At 41.3% G+C, this 14,834-nt stretch overlaps 1 protein-coding gene across 13 annotated transcripts in view; it reads left to right on the forward strand.

Annotated features, from left to right (window-relative positions):
• The window catches only part of TLN2 (talin 2), a 133,412-nt gene that overhangs the window by 92,330 nt on the left and 26,248 nt on the right, over positions 1-14,834 (forward strand). For 12 of the 13 annotated variants that reach the window (XM_088062932.1, XM_088062935.1, XM_088062937.1 and 9 more), the window contains 13 exons: positions 1,209-1,298; positions 2,415-2,537; positions 3,770-3,913; positions 4,084-4,245; positions 5,353-5,493; positions 6,626-6,807; positions 7,228-7,360; positions 8,811-8,912; positions 9,654-9,824; positions 10,425-10,571; positions 11,412-11,513; positions 12,840-12,959; positions 14,460-14,606. In XM_088062932.1, coding sequence (XP_087919058.1) covers positions 1,209-1,298; positions 2,415-2,537; positions 3,770-3,913; positions 4,084-4,245; positions 5,353-5,493; positions 6,626-6,807; positions 7,228-7,360; positions 8,811-8,912; positions 9,654-9,824; positions 10,425-10,571; positions 11,412-11,513; positions 12,840-12,959; positions 14,460-14,606 — 1,764 coding nt within the window. The remainder of the gene's footprint in view (positions 1-1,208; positions 1,299-2,414; positions 2,538-3,769; positions 3,914-4,083; positions 4,246-5,352; positions 5,494-6,625; positions 6,808-7,227; positions 7,361-8,810; positions 8,913-9,653; positions 9,825-10,424; positions 10,572-11,411; positions 11,514-12,839; positions 12,960-14,459; positions 14,607-14,834) is intronic. The other variant, XM_014251208.2, reaches the window with a different exon arrangement.

A 14,834-nucleotide genomic window follows, 5' to 3' on the forward strand; every position in this document is an offset into this window, starting at 1 on the left:
GTTTGCAGTAATTGCAGATGTATGTTAGAGGGAAGTTTGTGCTGGCTTGTATTTTGTCATTCTGTTCCTTATGTTCTGAGGGCCTCTGTCTCCAAAGCAGTGTAAGTGCAGCAGGAACTTTGTTTGCTTTTCAAGTTATTTAATAGAGCACAACATGAAGACAAGCTGCAATGTCAGTGAGAACTGACACACAGAAGAGACAACTGGAAGTTGCTTTCTAGACACCTTCACCTTCTCTTTTGTAACTGCTATAAGGCTTTAAGACAAACTTTTACACAGCAATAGGTGAGCTGTTAAAAATACTGTGGGTGTTTCCTTGACATCTTAAAGTTAGAAGTTGGGTTACAGGAAAAGTCCCAGTGTTTCAAATCATGCCTTGATTTCCTTTAGGTGGAAAGCAAATGTCAAGATACAGCTTCCAGTATCTTTCTCTAGTTAATTGATTTCACTTTCATCAGAAGGACTAAAAGTCTTTCCTGCATTATATTTGGCAGTAAAATAGCGTTCCTTAAAATTTGAAAAAAATATACGTTACACATGTTTATGAATTAGCCTCCTGCATTTTGCAGCTTTTTACAAGTTTTGTTATCTAATTGCATTCATTCTTCTCAATGAATATGTGGCTGATTGCCACATTGTTATTTTCAGGACTCAGAATTGCCTCAGAAAAATAAATTAAACCCAACTATATGTAGTTTCCTGACAGAAAATTTTCCTTTGTTAGGGGAATCTGTTGACACTGTAGGGGGGCAGGCAGGTGGTGGATGTGTGCTCAGTTCAGTAACCCTTAGAATTTCCAGACAATGCTCAACAAACAGCAGCTGTTTTTCTTATCACTTCATTAAATTTGTTTATGAAATTTAAAATAGTACTGAAAACATGTGTTGCACTGTTGATACCTGACAGAAAGCCAGATTGCCTCATGTCAGGCTGAGCATCTCTGACCATATACCAATCATCACAAACACGAGGTAAACCTGAATTTCCAAGAGATTTGTGGTGCACAGACATGGAGCTCCCACAGCTCAGTTCCTGTCAGGTGCAGTTTCCTGCATGGCACACCCTCAGGGATTATGTAGCTTTGGCTGCTTGCTAGAGACAAACATGTAAGATTACACTGGGATAAGCCAGATAGGCATGATGGTGTGTGTTCTTCTCAGCTCAGTATTTCAGACTCTGTCAATAATCAGTTTCTTTCATTATTTCAGACAGTTAAGGGAATGCTGGATAACCCAAATGAACCTGTGAGCGATCTCTCATATTTTGATTGTATTGAGGGTGTAATGGAAAATTCAAAGGTAATTTCTTTTTCCTACCTGTGTGTCAGTTATAAAGTGTGTTTGGATTTTCAGAAGTTTCCACATGCATATTGAAGGTTAGAGGTGTCAGTATTTATAGCTAAAATGTGTGCTGCACTCCTTGATAAACTCTGCTGGAGATACGTCTCTTACAGCTGATTTCAGGTTTTGGTCACTCAGAAGGTGTGCTGCCTCAGTAAGAAATTTTTAATGAAGTGATTGGTACACAATGCTCTGAAAGCTTCTCCTGTGCACTAGACAGCATGTCATACTTTGGGGTGCTGCATTTTGACTGCAGCTATGTTAGAACAGCCCAAAGCACGAATGGGAGGGCTTGGCAATGAAACCCCATTGTATTGTTCTGTGCAGAACAGCTTTGATAAATGTCTGAGCAGTCCAGACACTTCAGCACATCAGAAAACCTGTGGGAAACCTCTTCAATTATTTTTAGCCCAACAGTGCTGTACATCTTTCTTTGAAGCTGGCTTTTGGTGTCCTTATTATCTGATGTGTTGGAACTGTCTCATGTGCCTTCTTCTCTGAAAGAAAGAGTACCCAGTGCATGTGTGTTATCTTGCATTTAATGCTCTACTGCAGTCAGAGCTCATTTTGAATTTTAAACCCAAGTGAACTGAATTCAGTGGGACAGTAATGTGGGAATTCACGTGCATTCTGACACTAAGATGGTTCCAGAAGTCTAGGTGCAGTTTCATTTCCACTCAACTTCAGTGAGTTTGGTTACAAAGACAGATGATCCTGGATGTGTCAACAGCATCTGCAGGACTGGCTGTCATATTCTGCAGTCTGTGAAATGCACCTAGTGCCAGGTTAGCTGTGAGCACTAATGGATGACAGCAAAACTAACGAGGGTTAATTCCATACCCTCATATCATTTGAGCTGTGGTGGTGCTTATGTTCCCTGCAGTCCAGTGTCAGTGTGCATGCCTGATCCATCATACCACACAGAGGAATGTGCCCAGTTTGGTGATATCTAAAAACTCTGGAAGCCAAGCCCAGGGGGGTTGTGGCCCAAAATTGGTTTAAGGCCAGCAATTGCTTGCCTCTAAGTGGTAGGGATGCATATTTGGAAGATAACTTTGTTTTTTAATTTCTGAGGTTCTTGGAGAATCAATGGCGGGCATTTCCCAGAATGCAAAAACTGGGGATCTTTTAGTCTTTGGAGAATGTGTTGGAGTTGCATCCAAGGCTCTTTGTGGCCTCACAGAGGCAGCAGCTCAGGTAAGAGACTGAAAGGCTGTAAAGCAATTAAGTTTTTATCAAGCTCATGTTCTGGGTTTGTAAATCTGAAGTTCACTTCCCTGTGGTCAAACAAGTGATGACTTTGTATTTCATGGTGTGTTCTGTGTAGGTCCACAGAAATTGTGCAGAGCACAATAACACACATTTTCTAAGGAAGGTAAATAACTTTTAATAGAAGGAAGCTTTGCTGAGGATAATACAAAGCTGCCACATATGGAATTCATGTTTGTAACTCAAGCTCAGAGCTATTATATCATAGAGAAATGAACAAAAAAGCCACAGTTAAAAACAATGAATCAACTTCTAGTTTGTAAAAGTTCTTAAGAGCACTACAAATTTCCACCATTGGAACCAAGAAGAAAACTGTTTCAGCTGTTCAGATACTTTTAGAATAACCAAAATTCTCAAGCTGCTGCAACAAATTAGGGTCTGATCTCTATGGTTTCACTGATCTGATAACTGAGTGAACTATAAAGAGCTGATACAGTCACCTTGGTGAAGGATTTGGCTGTGGGGGATCATACTCTGCATCTGAAAACCTTCTTGATTTCCCCAAATGTGTAGTGCCTTGGTATGGACTAAATCTCCTCCACATCTAACTCTGAGTTGCCTTGCTGGCATATTAAGGTGACAGATAATTGTATCTGTAATAGATATGAGGAATACTTCACATATGATTGTGACAGTTCAGTTAAGTTGTGGTTGTTGAGAGGCATGAAACTTATAACTGAGAGGGGGAGGTAAGGTTGGCCATCAGACCCTTGAGCTGCAGTGAGATCAGCAGCTGCAGGCCTGGTGGGACCTGCACTCAGCAGCAGTGCCTGTGCTGGATCACTTCTGTAGTCTTGACAAAAGCTCCCACTGCCTCCAACCATGGCTAATACAGTAAATAATTTGCCAGTACCTGTAACTACTGAAGCTCTCTCCATTGGCCGTGCAAGTGACAAGTAATGTTTTCAGGGATAGCAGCCATCTAAACAGTGGACTGTTCATTTTGTTTCAATTAATTAAATTTCTCAAGCAGAAGGGTATGTTTTCTTGGTTTCAGTGGACTCTAGAGATGTATTGCAGAAAATAAATGGTAATTGTGTTTCACAGTATGATTTCTGAATAATCTCTGACCACCATGTGCTATGACATATGGCCAGCAGAGATCCTCGACAGATTTAGCATGATTTTTAGGATTGTTTTCTTCTTTTCCCCATTTCTAGGCTGCTTACCTGGTGGGTATCTCAGATCCAAACAGCCAGGCAGGTCAGCAGGGCCTTGTTGACCCAATTCAGTTTGCCCGTGCCAACCAGGCGATCCAGATGGCTTGTCAGAACCTGGTGGATCCCGCCAGCAGCCCATCGCAGGTGATGCCAGGGGGCTGCAGGGACACCTCCCCTTCTGGACACAGGACTCTGTGTCCACTCACAGGCGTTTTGCTGTGACTCCATTGCCTGCCTTTGGACACTGCAGAGCTGCAGTGTGGTTCCTGTCCCGCCCCTCTGACATGATCCCTGTTCTGTGCTGCTTTTTACAGGTCTTATCAGCTGCCACAATCGTGGCCAAGCACACGTCTGCTCTCTGCAATGCCTGTCGCATCGCTTCGTCCAAAACAGCAAATCCTGTTGCCAAGAGACACTTTGTGCAGTCTGCCAAGGAAGTTGCAAACAGCACTGCTAACCTGGTTAAAACTATCAAGGTACAAATGCTGCTTAACGGTGCTTCCTTCTTCCTTTTTGATTTTTGGGGTTTTCTTGTTTGGTTTTTTTCCCCCTGTTGAGACAGAATCAGAACAGTTAGGAATATCTTTTTACCTTCTTGGATATGCATTGTTTAAAAAATCACTAATAAAATTTTTGAAGATCTGAATTGGAAAATGTGTTCAGTGGGTAACTGCTGAATTCAAGATGAAAAAAATTGGGCAGTTTTAATATTAGGAGAGGCAGCTTGGCCCATCCAGTATGAAACCCCTTAGGATGGATATATTTAATAAGCTTTCACCATAAGAATAATCTACAAACAACTGAATGTGAAGGTTTTTCATGGTGTTCAGTTCCCCAGTATATGGAAATTTTGGAAGCTATTTCTGACAGCTTTACCTTATCTACAGGAGGAAAAAAAAGGAAATAAATAATAATGGGAACCAAACAGAAGCCATTTATGTTGCTAGTAGTCTCCTGCTAATAGTAACCTTTTATTTTCCAGATTTCTGCCAGTAATTTGGTAGGGGGTAGGTTTTTTTCATGCAAGCAGAACACTTGTGAAGCCATGGAGAATTCACAATTCCAAACCCTTCTGGAAGCCATTAAGTGATCTAATCTGATTTCATTAGCTGAAATGTTTATTCTGAGATTGTGAGAGAGATCATTTGGCTTGGGTGAAAATGAGAGCAATATATTACTGGTTTGCTTAAAACAGAAATAACTAAAAAACTTCAAAATCAGTCCATAGGAAACAACAACCTGCACAAACCACCAAAAGGTGAGAGTTAGCCCCTTCCACCCTTTCCAGTGTGAGGTCCTGGGGCTCTTGAGAGACTTGAGTCTCATTGAAGAGAGATTTGAGAGACTGACTGGACTGCAGTGACAGAAAACCTGCAGCAGTTTAAAGTTTAAAGTCAGTAACAAGCTGAGGAAAGAAACACACACCTAAATGATCCCATTCTTTGCATCAATCTTGTTGGTGGAGGAGCTTTCAAATATCATAAACACGCAGCGGTTTAAAACTAGGAAGACTTACACCATCTTCCTTCAATTTTGCTGAAGAAACCCATTCAGACAGAGCTCAATCCTGATTTGATTTCCAGGCACTGGATGGAGATTTCTCAGAGGAAAACCGCAACAAATGCAGAATTGCCACTGCACCTTTAATAGAGGCTGTGGAAAATTTGACAGCATTTGCTTCAAACCCAGAATTTGTCAGCATCCCAGCACAGATCAGCGTTGAGGTAAGGCAGGATACTGCATTTCCATCCTCCAAAAGTTGAAAATGTTGAATTAATCACATGTTGGAAGAGAGTGAGTGCAAAGACGCCAAAGTATTGGGTTTCTGGGTGTTCACAGGGCATTCTGCTGTCTTTTCTTTAACCTCTGACTGTAGCTTTTCTACCAGTAGGATGCACATTTTGGTTACAGTAAGTTCTGCAAGTCTGCTATTAGCAAAGTCATACAGCATAGGTGATTTGCATGTTTTAGTAGCTGGATTCTTCTATGCAATACAATAGTAAATATCCCCTTTGTTTTTCCCTCAAGAGCAGTTTTAACTCTAAAAATGGAACCTAGTTAGTTCTGAAAAGAATCAAAGGGGTGTTGCTGGGTTTTTTCCTTTTTGCCCACAAGTTCTCCATCCTCAAACTATGTAACTACAGCAAAATAGAATGTGAAGAGACTAATAAAGTATTTGTTGGGTTTGGGGTTTTTTCACAGGGAAAAGAGATAAAAAAGCAAACCCCTCAAGCTTTGTAAAAGCTTTGGAGTAGAGGTCATGTGCTGCTACTGGCCCTCCAAGGGCTGCTTCCTGCTTCTGTCAGGCTCTGATCCAGATGGCAGTATCAGATGATGCAGTACCTGTTACAGTCTTACATCTGTGGGGCTGTATCTGAGATCTAAGTGTGTCCTCCAAGTCTGTGGTACCTGGGTTTAGCAGATTATTGGCAATAAAATAGATACACAGATGATAACCCAGTCAAGAGTCATCAATCATCACTTGGAGCTGGTAGTCTGACTGGGGAGAGGGCACATGTGTTGATGACAACAATTTTTGTGACAAAGTGTATTTTCAATGATTTTTCTGTCATCTGCAACTAGACAAGTGTCATTGTTTTCTCTTGTTTCTCAGCTGGAAAAGGCATTTCTTACCTTGAGAGACATTTTTTAAGTACGTTTCAGAGAAAGCTGTTGGATTGATTATTTTTGTTTTATTTCTGTGTTGACTATCTGTGAATATAAATGGTACAATGGAGGAAATTATAATTACATTTTAATGCTGTTAATTAGACTTTTACGAGCAGAAAGTGTGGATGAACTCAAATAAATTATAATTTAAATGTTCTTTCTGTTTTTATACCTTCCTGACCACAGGGATCACGAGCACAGGAGCCAATTCTGGTTTCTGCTAAGACAATGTTGGAGAGCTCATCTTTATTGATCAAAACTGCCCGTTCTTTGGCTATCAATCCCAAAGACCCTCCTACATGGTCTGTACTAGCAGGGCATTCCCATACAGTCTCAGATTCTATCAAGAGTCTTATTACCTCTATCAGGTATGTCTTTTGTAGTAATTGAGCAACTTTTCATAAAGCAAAAATGCCATTAGCACATAAAGTCATAAAGCACAGGCCATTGTGTTATTTTTCACGGATGGAAATTAGTCTGTGATGCACAATATCTCCACAGTTACACTGGATGTTTAATTATAATAGATGACTGCAGCACAGGGTGTTCTGTGTTTGTATTCTGTTCTCCTGCTCTGGTTCCACCCCCAATTCACTCCAAGATAAATGTAATAAAGGATGCTGTAGGAAATGAACACTAGCTAATACTGCCTCCATGTAGATTGTGTACCAACATGCAATACATGGGAAACACCTTTTTTTATTTTTTTTTTTAAAGTGGGCCTGTGTGCATTCAGGAAAGACCCTGCTCCTTGCCACTGTGCTCAGTTGAGTGTCTCTGTCTTGCAGGGACAAGGCCCCAGGACAGAGAGAATGTGATTTCTCCATCGATGGGATCAACAGATGCATCAGGGACATTGAGCAGGCCTCGCTCGCTGCTGTCAGCCAGAGCCTGGCCACCAGGGATGACATCTCCGTGGAGGTGAGGCAGAGAGCACAGGCACAAACAGAGGAGTGCTGGACACCCTGCTGCTCAATCACAGCACAACCCACTGCCAGTGAGGGGAGAAGTGGCCTTACTGGGGCCTTTCTAGGCAAAGTCCTACTCAGACCAAAGTGTATCACTTCTCCCAAGATCCCAGAATCACCAGGGAATAGCAGGGCTGAAAGTGGTTATTTTTCACTGCCACCCACATATTATTCTGACTTCTATGCTGATATGACAGACTGATAGAGTTTTTGTGGTGTCTTGCCATGTGGAAGCCAGGATTATTTTCTGAAGATTCATACTATATTTGTTTCTGAAGCTTGTCTATTACTAGAAGTCCAATGACATAAATGTAAATGTTCTTTTTTCTTAATGCCTAGTTTGCCCTTTAATAAGTGAAATTTGAAGTTGAGGATATGTTCACTTTCTTCTCTGCCCTCTTCCATGTCTCAACTCATGTTGAGATTCTCATCTTGATATTTGTCTTTTCATACTGTTGCTTCTTAAAATTGTGTGTTTATTGGGGTGGTTTCTTCGGGCTGTAACACTGCATACCAGAAACATGTCAGACCAAATGAATCTGTGCAAAAGAAGTCATTGCAGGAAATATGTCATAATTCATTTTTGTTGATGAAGTTATGTTGTAATTTATTGAAATGATGAAGTTACCACGTTCACCAGGTTGAACTGAAGTAAATTCTACCAAAAATGGCAGTTATTTATAAAGCGGTAAAGGAATGTGACAAAGTACAAAAATAATATTTTTTTTCTCTTGCCTTCATGTGAGTGACCTTAATCCTGATGGCTGCCAAGATACTAAGTGCCTCTGAATTAAAAGCCAGTATTTTTATCTTGACCAGGCCATTAATATGCTTTTAATGTTTACTCCTGTCCTGCAGATTGTATTCAGGAAGTCACTCCTCATCTCTGTCCTTCAGAGATGACATTTTTCCTTTGCCAGTGGATTTCTCCCACTAGCTTCAAAATTTGCAGCAGAGTTTTTTTCTTGCACAGTATTTTCTCCTTTTAAAATGTTTCTTCACACTTAAATCAGTGCTCCTGACAGTTTTCTGATTGGTGCAGTGATACTAAACCTTTGTCAGGGCAAAAATAGCTTGGAGGTGTTAGGGAGGCCTTGATCACATTGCAGTGAGAAGGGACACCTACCCCTGAGTTTGCTGTGGTCAGCACTCTCTCCCCAGATTTGTCATACAAACCTAGGAGGAGCAGGCCCATGACAGGGTTGCTGTTGTTGAAAGAGGGAAGGGAGAAGAAATGAGGCAGTAAGTGAGGAAAACGAGCAGTGTGGATTTCTGCATTCTGCCACAGGAGGTGATTTGAACAGCTTTGAGGATGTTGGCTGGTCTGAGGGTGATTGTCAAGTGTGGTACAACTGGATAAGAGAACAGCTGTGATAGCAACCGACAACTTCCATTTCTTTTAGGCTCTACAGGAGCAGCTGACATCAGTTGTACAGGAAATTGGCCACCTCATCGATCCCATAGCCACTGCAGCTCGGGGAGAGGCAGCTCAGCTGGGACACAAGGTACTTTCAAAAGGCATTTGAAATCTTGGACAGCTGAATGTTAGGGAAGACCCCAATTTCATAGCAGTTTCTCTTCCTATGGGAGAGCAGAAAAAACATTTTTAAGGAGAAAAAATATGGAATTTTCAAATACCCAGAGCCAAGATCAAATAAGCCTTTATACATTTTGGGCCAGCAGAAAGATACTCTCACTTTGGTTTTTGGTTTGGGCTTTGTGTAAATGTCTTCCTCTGTTATATGGAGTGTAAGTAGAGTCAAGGTCATGCTTATGAGATGTCTGTCAAAAAAACCCAAATGTTAGAATGCACGTACCAAAAGCATATTTACAATGGTTATTTGCAAGATTTAGAAGTTTCTCACATAGCAAGTTCTCATCCTATGATATATTCTTGAGAGTAAAAAGCATAGAGGCAACAAAGATTGAGAGATTCCTCCCTTGCCCAGAGGAGATGGTTTTCAGGGATGCCCATGTGGCTCCTGTGACACTCTTGAGCAGTTACATATCAGCTCAAGGCACCGTGTGCTTCTGGAGGAGGAGATGTGTGGCTTTGCAAAGGAGTTGGACAGTGAGGGGAGGCACAATTCCTGGGCTCATGATCCTGACTCAGTGCTGTACAGTGCAGAAGCACTGTTCTCCTTGAGCTAACCCACGTCTCAATGGTAAACAGGGAATGTGTTTTCTCTCACTTTCACCTGAGAAATGTGGTTAATGGCTTTCTGGGGTTGTTCTGGCTTTCTTAGGTAACACAGCTGGCAAGTTACTTCGAACCCCTTGTTTCAGCTGCAGTTGGTGTGGCATCCAAGACTCTGAATCATCAGCAACAGATGACTGTGCTGGACCAGAGCAAGACTCTAGCAGAATCTGCCTTACAGATACTGTATGCTGCCAAAGAAGGGGGAGGAAACCCCAAGGTAAGGTGGTTGTGTGGCATTAAGGGTGAGAGAGGAAGGCAAGTTTGGCAGAAAACCCAGCACATACCTGTTGTACAGTCAAGGGGTATGTTTGCAGTCAAAGTGACAGCTCTCTGATGTCTCCTGAGAGTGGAAACATTTTTCCAAGACAGGATTCCAGTCTTCTCACAGCATCCTCTCAGGGGATACAAAGTCAGGGTATGAGAGCAGCTATCTAGGCTCTCACAGAGAGAGCAAGTGGTTAAAAACCAGGGCTTGTCTGGTACATGACCCAATGGGATGGGGACCCTTGCCAGGGAAGAGCAGCAGCACACAACTGTTCATAACTCAGGTGTGATTTGCACCTTACAGAGAGCCACCGTCTTTAGAGGATGTTTAAAATGACTGTGGCACCTGAGGCTGGAAGTGTCATGTGCCATGGCTCCTTGTAGGAGTTAACAAGTTCTGTTCTGTCCACTTTTTTTGCAGTGTTTTACTTGTCATTTTTGCCCAGAAGTGTTATTTTCAACACCTTTACTGTTTTAATTTCTCATGCTTCTGATTCACGTGTTGTTTTGGAGAGCATCCTCTATCTTGGTTTTCTCATTCTGTGTCCTCCAGGCATCTCATACTCATGATGCCATCACCGAGGCTGCTCAGCTGATGAAGGAGGCTGTAGATGACATCATGGTCACTTTAAATGAAGCTGCAAGTGAAGTGGGCATGGTTGGAGGTATGGTAGACTCGATTGCAGAGGCAATGACCAAGGTGAGCACAGAAATTGCATTCTTTGTGCTTGAAAGCTGATCCACGTTGCAGAGCTTTGGACAAACTGGTAGTGATTCAGTGGTCAGTCATGAAATGCTGTCATAGGAAACCTGAAGATGATTGGATTTTACATATTGTAAAATAAAACTGATGTGGGCCATGGTGCTCATGTTTATAACCTGCATGGTACCTGTCAGTACAATTCCTACAAAATAGTTTGTTCAGTAATATTCTGGCATTTAACTATTATCTTAGGTCAAGTGACCACTTATTTTTGCTTCCTTTTTTTACCTTATCTTTCATATTAGTCTCTTAAATGAATAGCAGGCCAACCTTGAAGCAAGTTACTTTCAGAGAAGATGATGTCAAAGCCTGAAATGCTCTGCTGTGCTTTGTAATGCATTCTGCTGAAGATGTATAGTTGCAAAGTGTATATGAGTTCAGTCCAAATATTTGGCTTTTCCTATCCTGACTTAAAGATTGAAGACTTTAGCACATAAAGAAATTTTACATAATCTTCTGGCATGAACATTTTGGTTTATAACTGTTGCACTTTCCTTTCTCTCTTAGCTGAGAAGAGCAGATTGTTTGATGTTGCATGAGAAGCAGACCTCATGCTCAAAAATTTTGCACTGTATGTTCTCTGTATCTTCCACACTTATAATCTGGGCTCAAGTATTTGCTGAGCTTCTCTGTACATCCTGGTGCACTATTTTCACTTGCATGTCTTGAGAGAGAGGAGATCATTGAACTGAATATATAATACAATTTTACCATTGCCTGTACAGTATACTGTTTATTGTGACTTTTTAATGCTGTGTTTTCCCTTTTGTCTTGCAGCTGGATGAAGGTACACCTCCAGATCCAAAAGGAACCTTTGTTGATTATCAGACCACTGTGGTGAAATATTCTAAAGCTATTGCTGTTACAGCACAGGAAATGGTAAGAAATCATCTTTACAAGGTCCAAACTCAGTGTACATAAAGAATGTGGAATTATTTGCTCAGTGCTGAGACACTTTTGATCATCAAATTTTCAATAACCTTCTCTCTTTTGGTGTAATGGAGCAAAAGGAGTGATGATATTGCTGATTTAACTCATGCATCTTAGTGGTGTGATCATAGAGGGGTCCTCTACGGGAGGAGCACTGAATTGTATTGTGGCTCTTCTGCACAAAAGCTCTTTATTTGGGTCATTTTTGAGGAAAAATAAAGGAAAACCACATGCTTTTTCATCAGCCCATTTAATTGGGCTGAAATGCCACCTTTTGTTTATCAATGACTTCAGGATACTCTCACACTTATTGTTTCATGCAGCCAGTGAAATAATATCAGTATTTTCAGAGCCCTATAATGTTTAATGAATGAATGCAGATTAATATCCAACACTGTCCTTTTCTTTACTTTCTATGACTCACCTGGGTTTAAAAAAAAGTGACACCTGTTGAATTGAGCTTTTTCTTGACTTGTGTTTCACAGAAATGCATAATGTGTTTTCACTTGGAGCAGTACTGTGGTTGCTGATTTGTTGTTGAGAGAGTTGAGGTGACTGTTCATGAGTGCTACAGACAGGATTTTCCACAGTTGATTGCTCTTGCAGTCAAGACAGGTCCATGATTCTGCTCTCTATAAAAGCAGAAATTTGTCTAAAGCTAGTTTTGTCCCAGGGATGGACCTCCATTGTTTTTACTTCCATTAATTTGAGACAGAAGAACTATCTCTGTTAAAGGATAGGAATTTACTAAAGAGAGATTCAGTTATTTGTACTGACATTCTACTGAGACATTCTGTGTCATCCTGAGTATTTCTCCATCCTGTTCCCTCATCTGAGATGTGTTTTGCATTGGTCCTCAGATGTTTTCCATTTCCATGCTTCCACATCTCAGCTGAGGCTGATGGGGGTTAGCTTACCTTTGACAATATAAGGTGGCTGTGGCACACAAACCCCACTTTCCTTCCCAGTTTGAATAACTGTACCTGGCCAGTGGCCCCTGTGTGTCAAAGGGAGTGAAGTATTGGCTCTAACTGCTGCTCTTTGATTCCTCTGTATGTGCAGCAGCTGCCCAGTTGCCATGACTCTAATAAAGCATGTTTGCTTGAGTTTCCTCTGGAATTCTTGCTGGAGACACGTCCCTTCCATGGCAAGTGGATTACCCCATTTTATCAGCGTGGCCAAAACAGATGAGTGTGCTTCTAATCTGGGATGTATTAACAAGTTATTCTCATGCCTGTCAATTTTCTTTTTCTCTTGCCTGTGTTCTTGTTTCAGATGACTAAGTCGGTTACTAACCCGGAGGAGCTGGGCGGACTTGCATCGCAAATGACCAATGACTATGGGCATTTGGCTCTCCAGGGCCGAATGGCTGCAGCTACAGCAGAACCAGAGGAGGTCTGCAGTTTTTAGACCTCTTTATTCTCTGTACACGGTGGTGTTAACAAGAGGGTTCTTTTACTGTGAGGAACACAGTAAAGGTGACAAGCCTTGTTTTCAGAATTGCCCCATCAAAGAACAGAAACCCTTTGTCAAAACCTCTGTCTGGCTTTAGAAAGAAACAGGTCAGGATAAAAGTGGATAATTCCACTGACCACAACAGAACCTCCTAAATTACTTGGGGCTTTCACTTACAGGCAACTTCCAAATACAAAGAAAACTCTTAAAACTTTTAACTTGTTACTATGTGGCTTTCCTTCAATCTTGCATGTTATGACAAGTTACAAATATGTATATGCTTTTTTTATCTTGCCTGTAAGTGATTTTAAGTATAACTTCCTATCCTGAAAGTGAGATTCATGCAAGCATTTGTTGAAGGACATCCTCCATAGCTCAGAGTTGGAATGTGATGTGAGAGAAGCATCTTACTTGTCTTGTGCTAAGTGAGGAGGGTGGCTGTTCACCTCAGTTGCATTAACCTGTTGTGGGAGTTGCTGCACCTTGTCTGAGCACAACTGCACAGATCTTTCATCCCTCTCTTCTTACTGAAGCATAGACAAACTTTGTCAAATGGGGTCAGAGGACATCTTACCTTCTCCAGATGTATCAGATTATCTACATAAAAGTCCTTTAAAGAGTTTTTGACCTTGTGCTTACACATCCTGCTGATACACATACTTAAATGTTTTGTGCTCAGTAGCTATGTGAAGAGCAATGGCTTACACTTGGTTCAGAATTGTTAAATTGAATTACCATTTCTGCATGTTACTTTGTGCCTGAGGTTAAAATAATTCCATTTGTGATACTAATGGCTGTGATTCCTGCTCATGTATTAATCCCAAATCACACTGGAATGATGGCATACATGCAGGAACTACAACTATCATGTTTTAAAACAGAGACCACACATCTTCGGATTATTAATAAATCAGAAGCAGTAATAGTAGGATTCAGTGCTCCACATGGATGTGGTTGATTCTGGAGAGTGAAGACTGCAAGGTTCAAAACCAAGCAAAGAGAACCACATACTTACAAGTTTTTGACCCAGTTTCAGCAATGTACAGTACTGTGTGCTTTTTACCTGTTGCACATACGTTGAGTAGAGCTCACACTGACAGGGCAGTTCTGGACCATGTGGTAGTGTTGTGTAAATGTGAAGTTGTGTGTGCTTGAGTTATGTCTGTTTGACTTGGCCTTACCCCTTCTCTTTCCCAGGCTCTGGGTCATTCTTGCCCTGTTTCATCAGGGAGCCTTTTTTTATAGGGTTATGTTTCATGTGTAGATGGAATTACATCTGTGCTTTTTTTCTGATCTTTGCAGAGGATATAGTGGTGGGAGGAATATTGATATTGACCAGACACAGTGCTTCCATTTCTGTTGACACAGTGTACCCACATGACATTTATTTAATTGCTTTCTTCTTCCTTCCTTTTTCCCTATGCCTTCTTTACCATCCAGATCGGGTTCCAGATCAAGACTCGGGTGCAGGAACTTGGCCATGGGTGTATCTTTCTTGTGCAAAAAGCTGGAGCTCTCCAGATTTGCCCTACAGACAGCTACACCAAAAGGGAGTTGATAGAATGTGCTCGTGCTGTCACAGAAAAGGTGAGACAGCTTTCCTTGTTACCCCATGATGTTTGTCTACCAAGCTTCCACTGGGAGTAAACCAGTCAAACTGGATTCAGGAAACTGTTTCTTTTAACTTTGCATTGTACTACAGTAGTGTCTGAATTACCCAGTAGTCTTAATTTTCTTTCAAGTATTCAGTTTTCATGTGCTGGATTAGCCCATGATTTTTCCTTCCTCAGGCCTTGAAATAAAACTTCAACCTCC

This window comes from Pseudopodoces humilis, chromosome 16, assembly GCF_049639895.1.
Source record: "Pseudopodoces humilis isolate 2021_Gansu_Grassland_sample_001 chromosome 16, ASM4963989v1, whole genome shotgun sequence".
NCBI lineage: Eukaryota > Metazoa > Chordata > Aves > Passeriformes > Paridae > Pseudopodoces > Pseudopodoces humilis.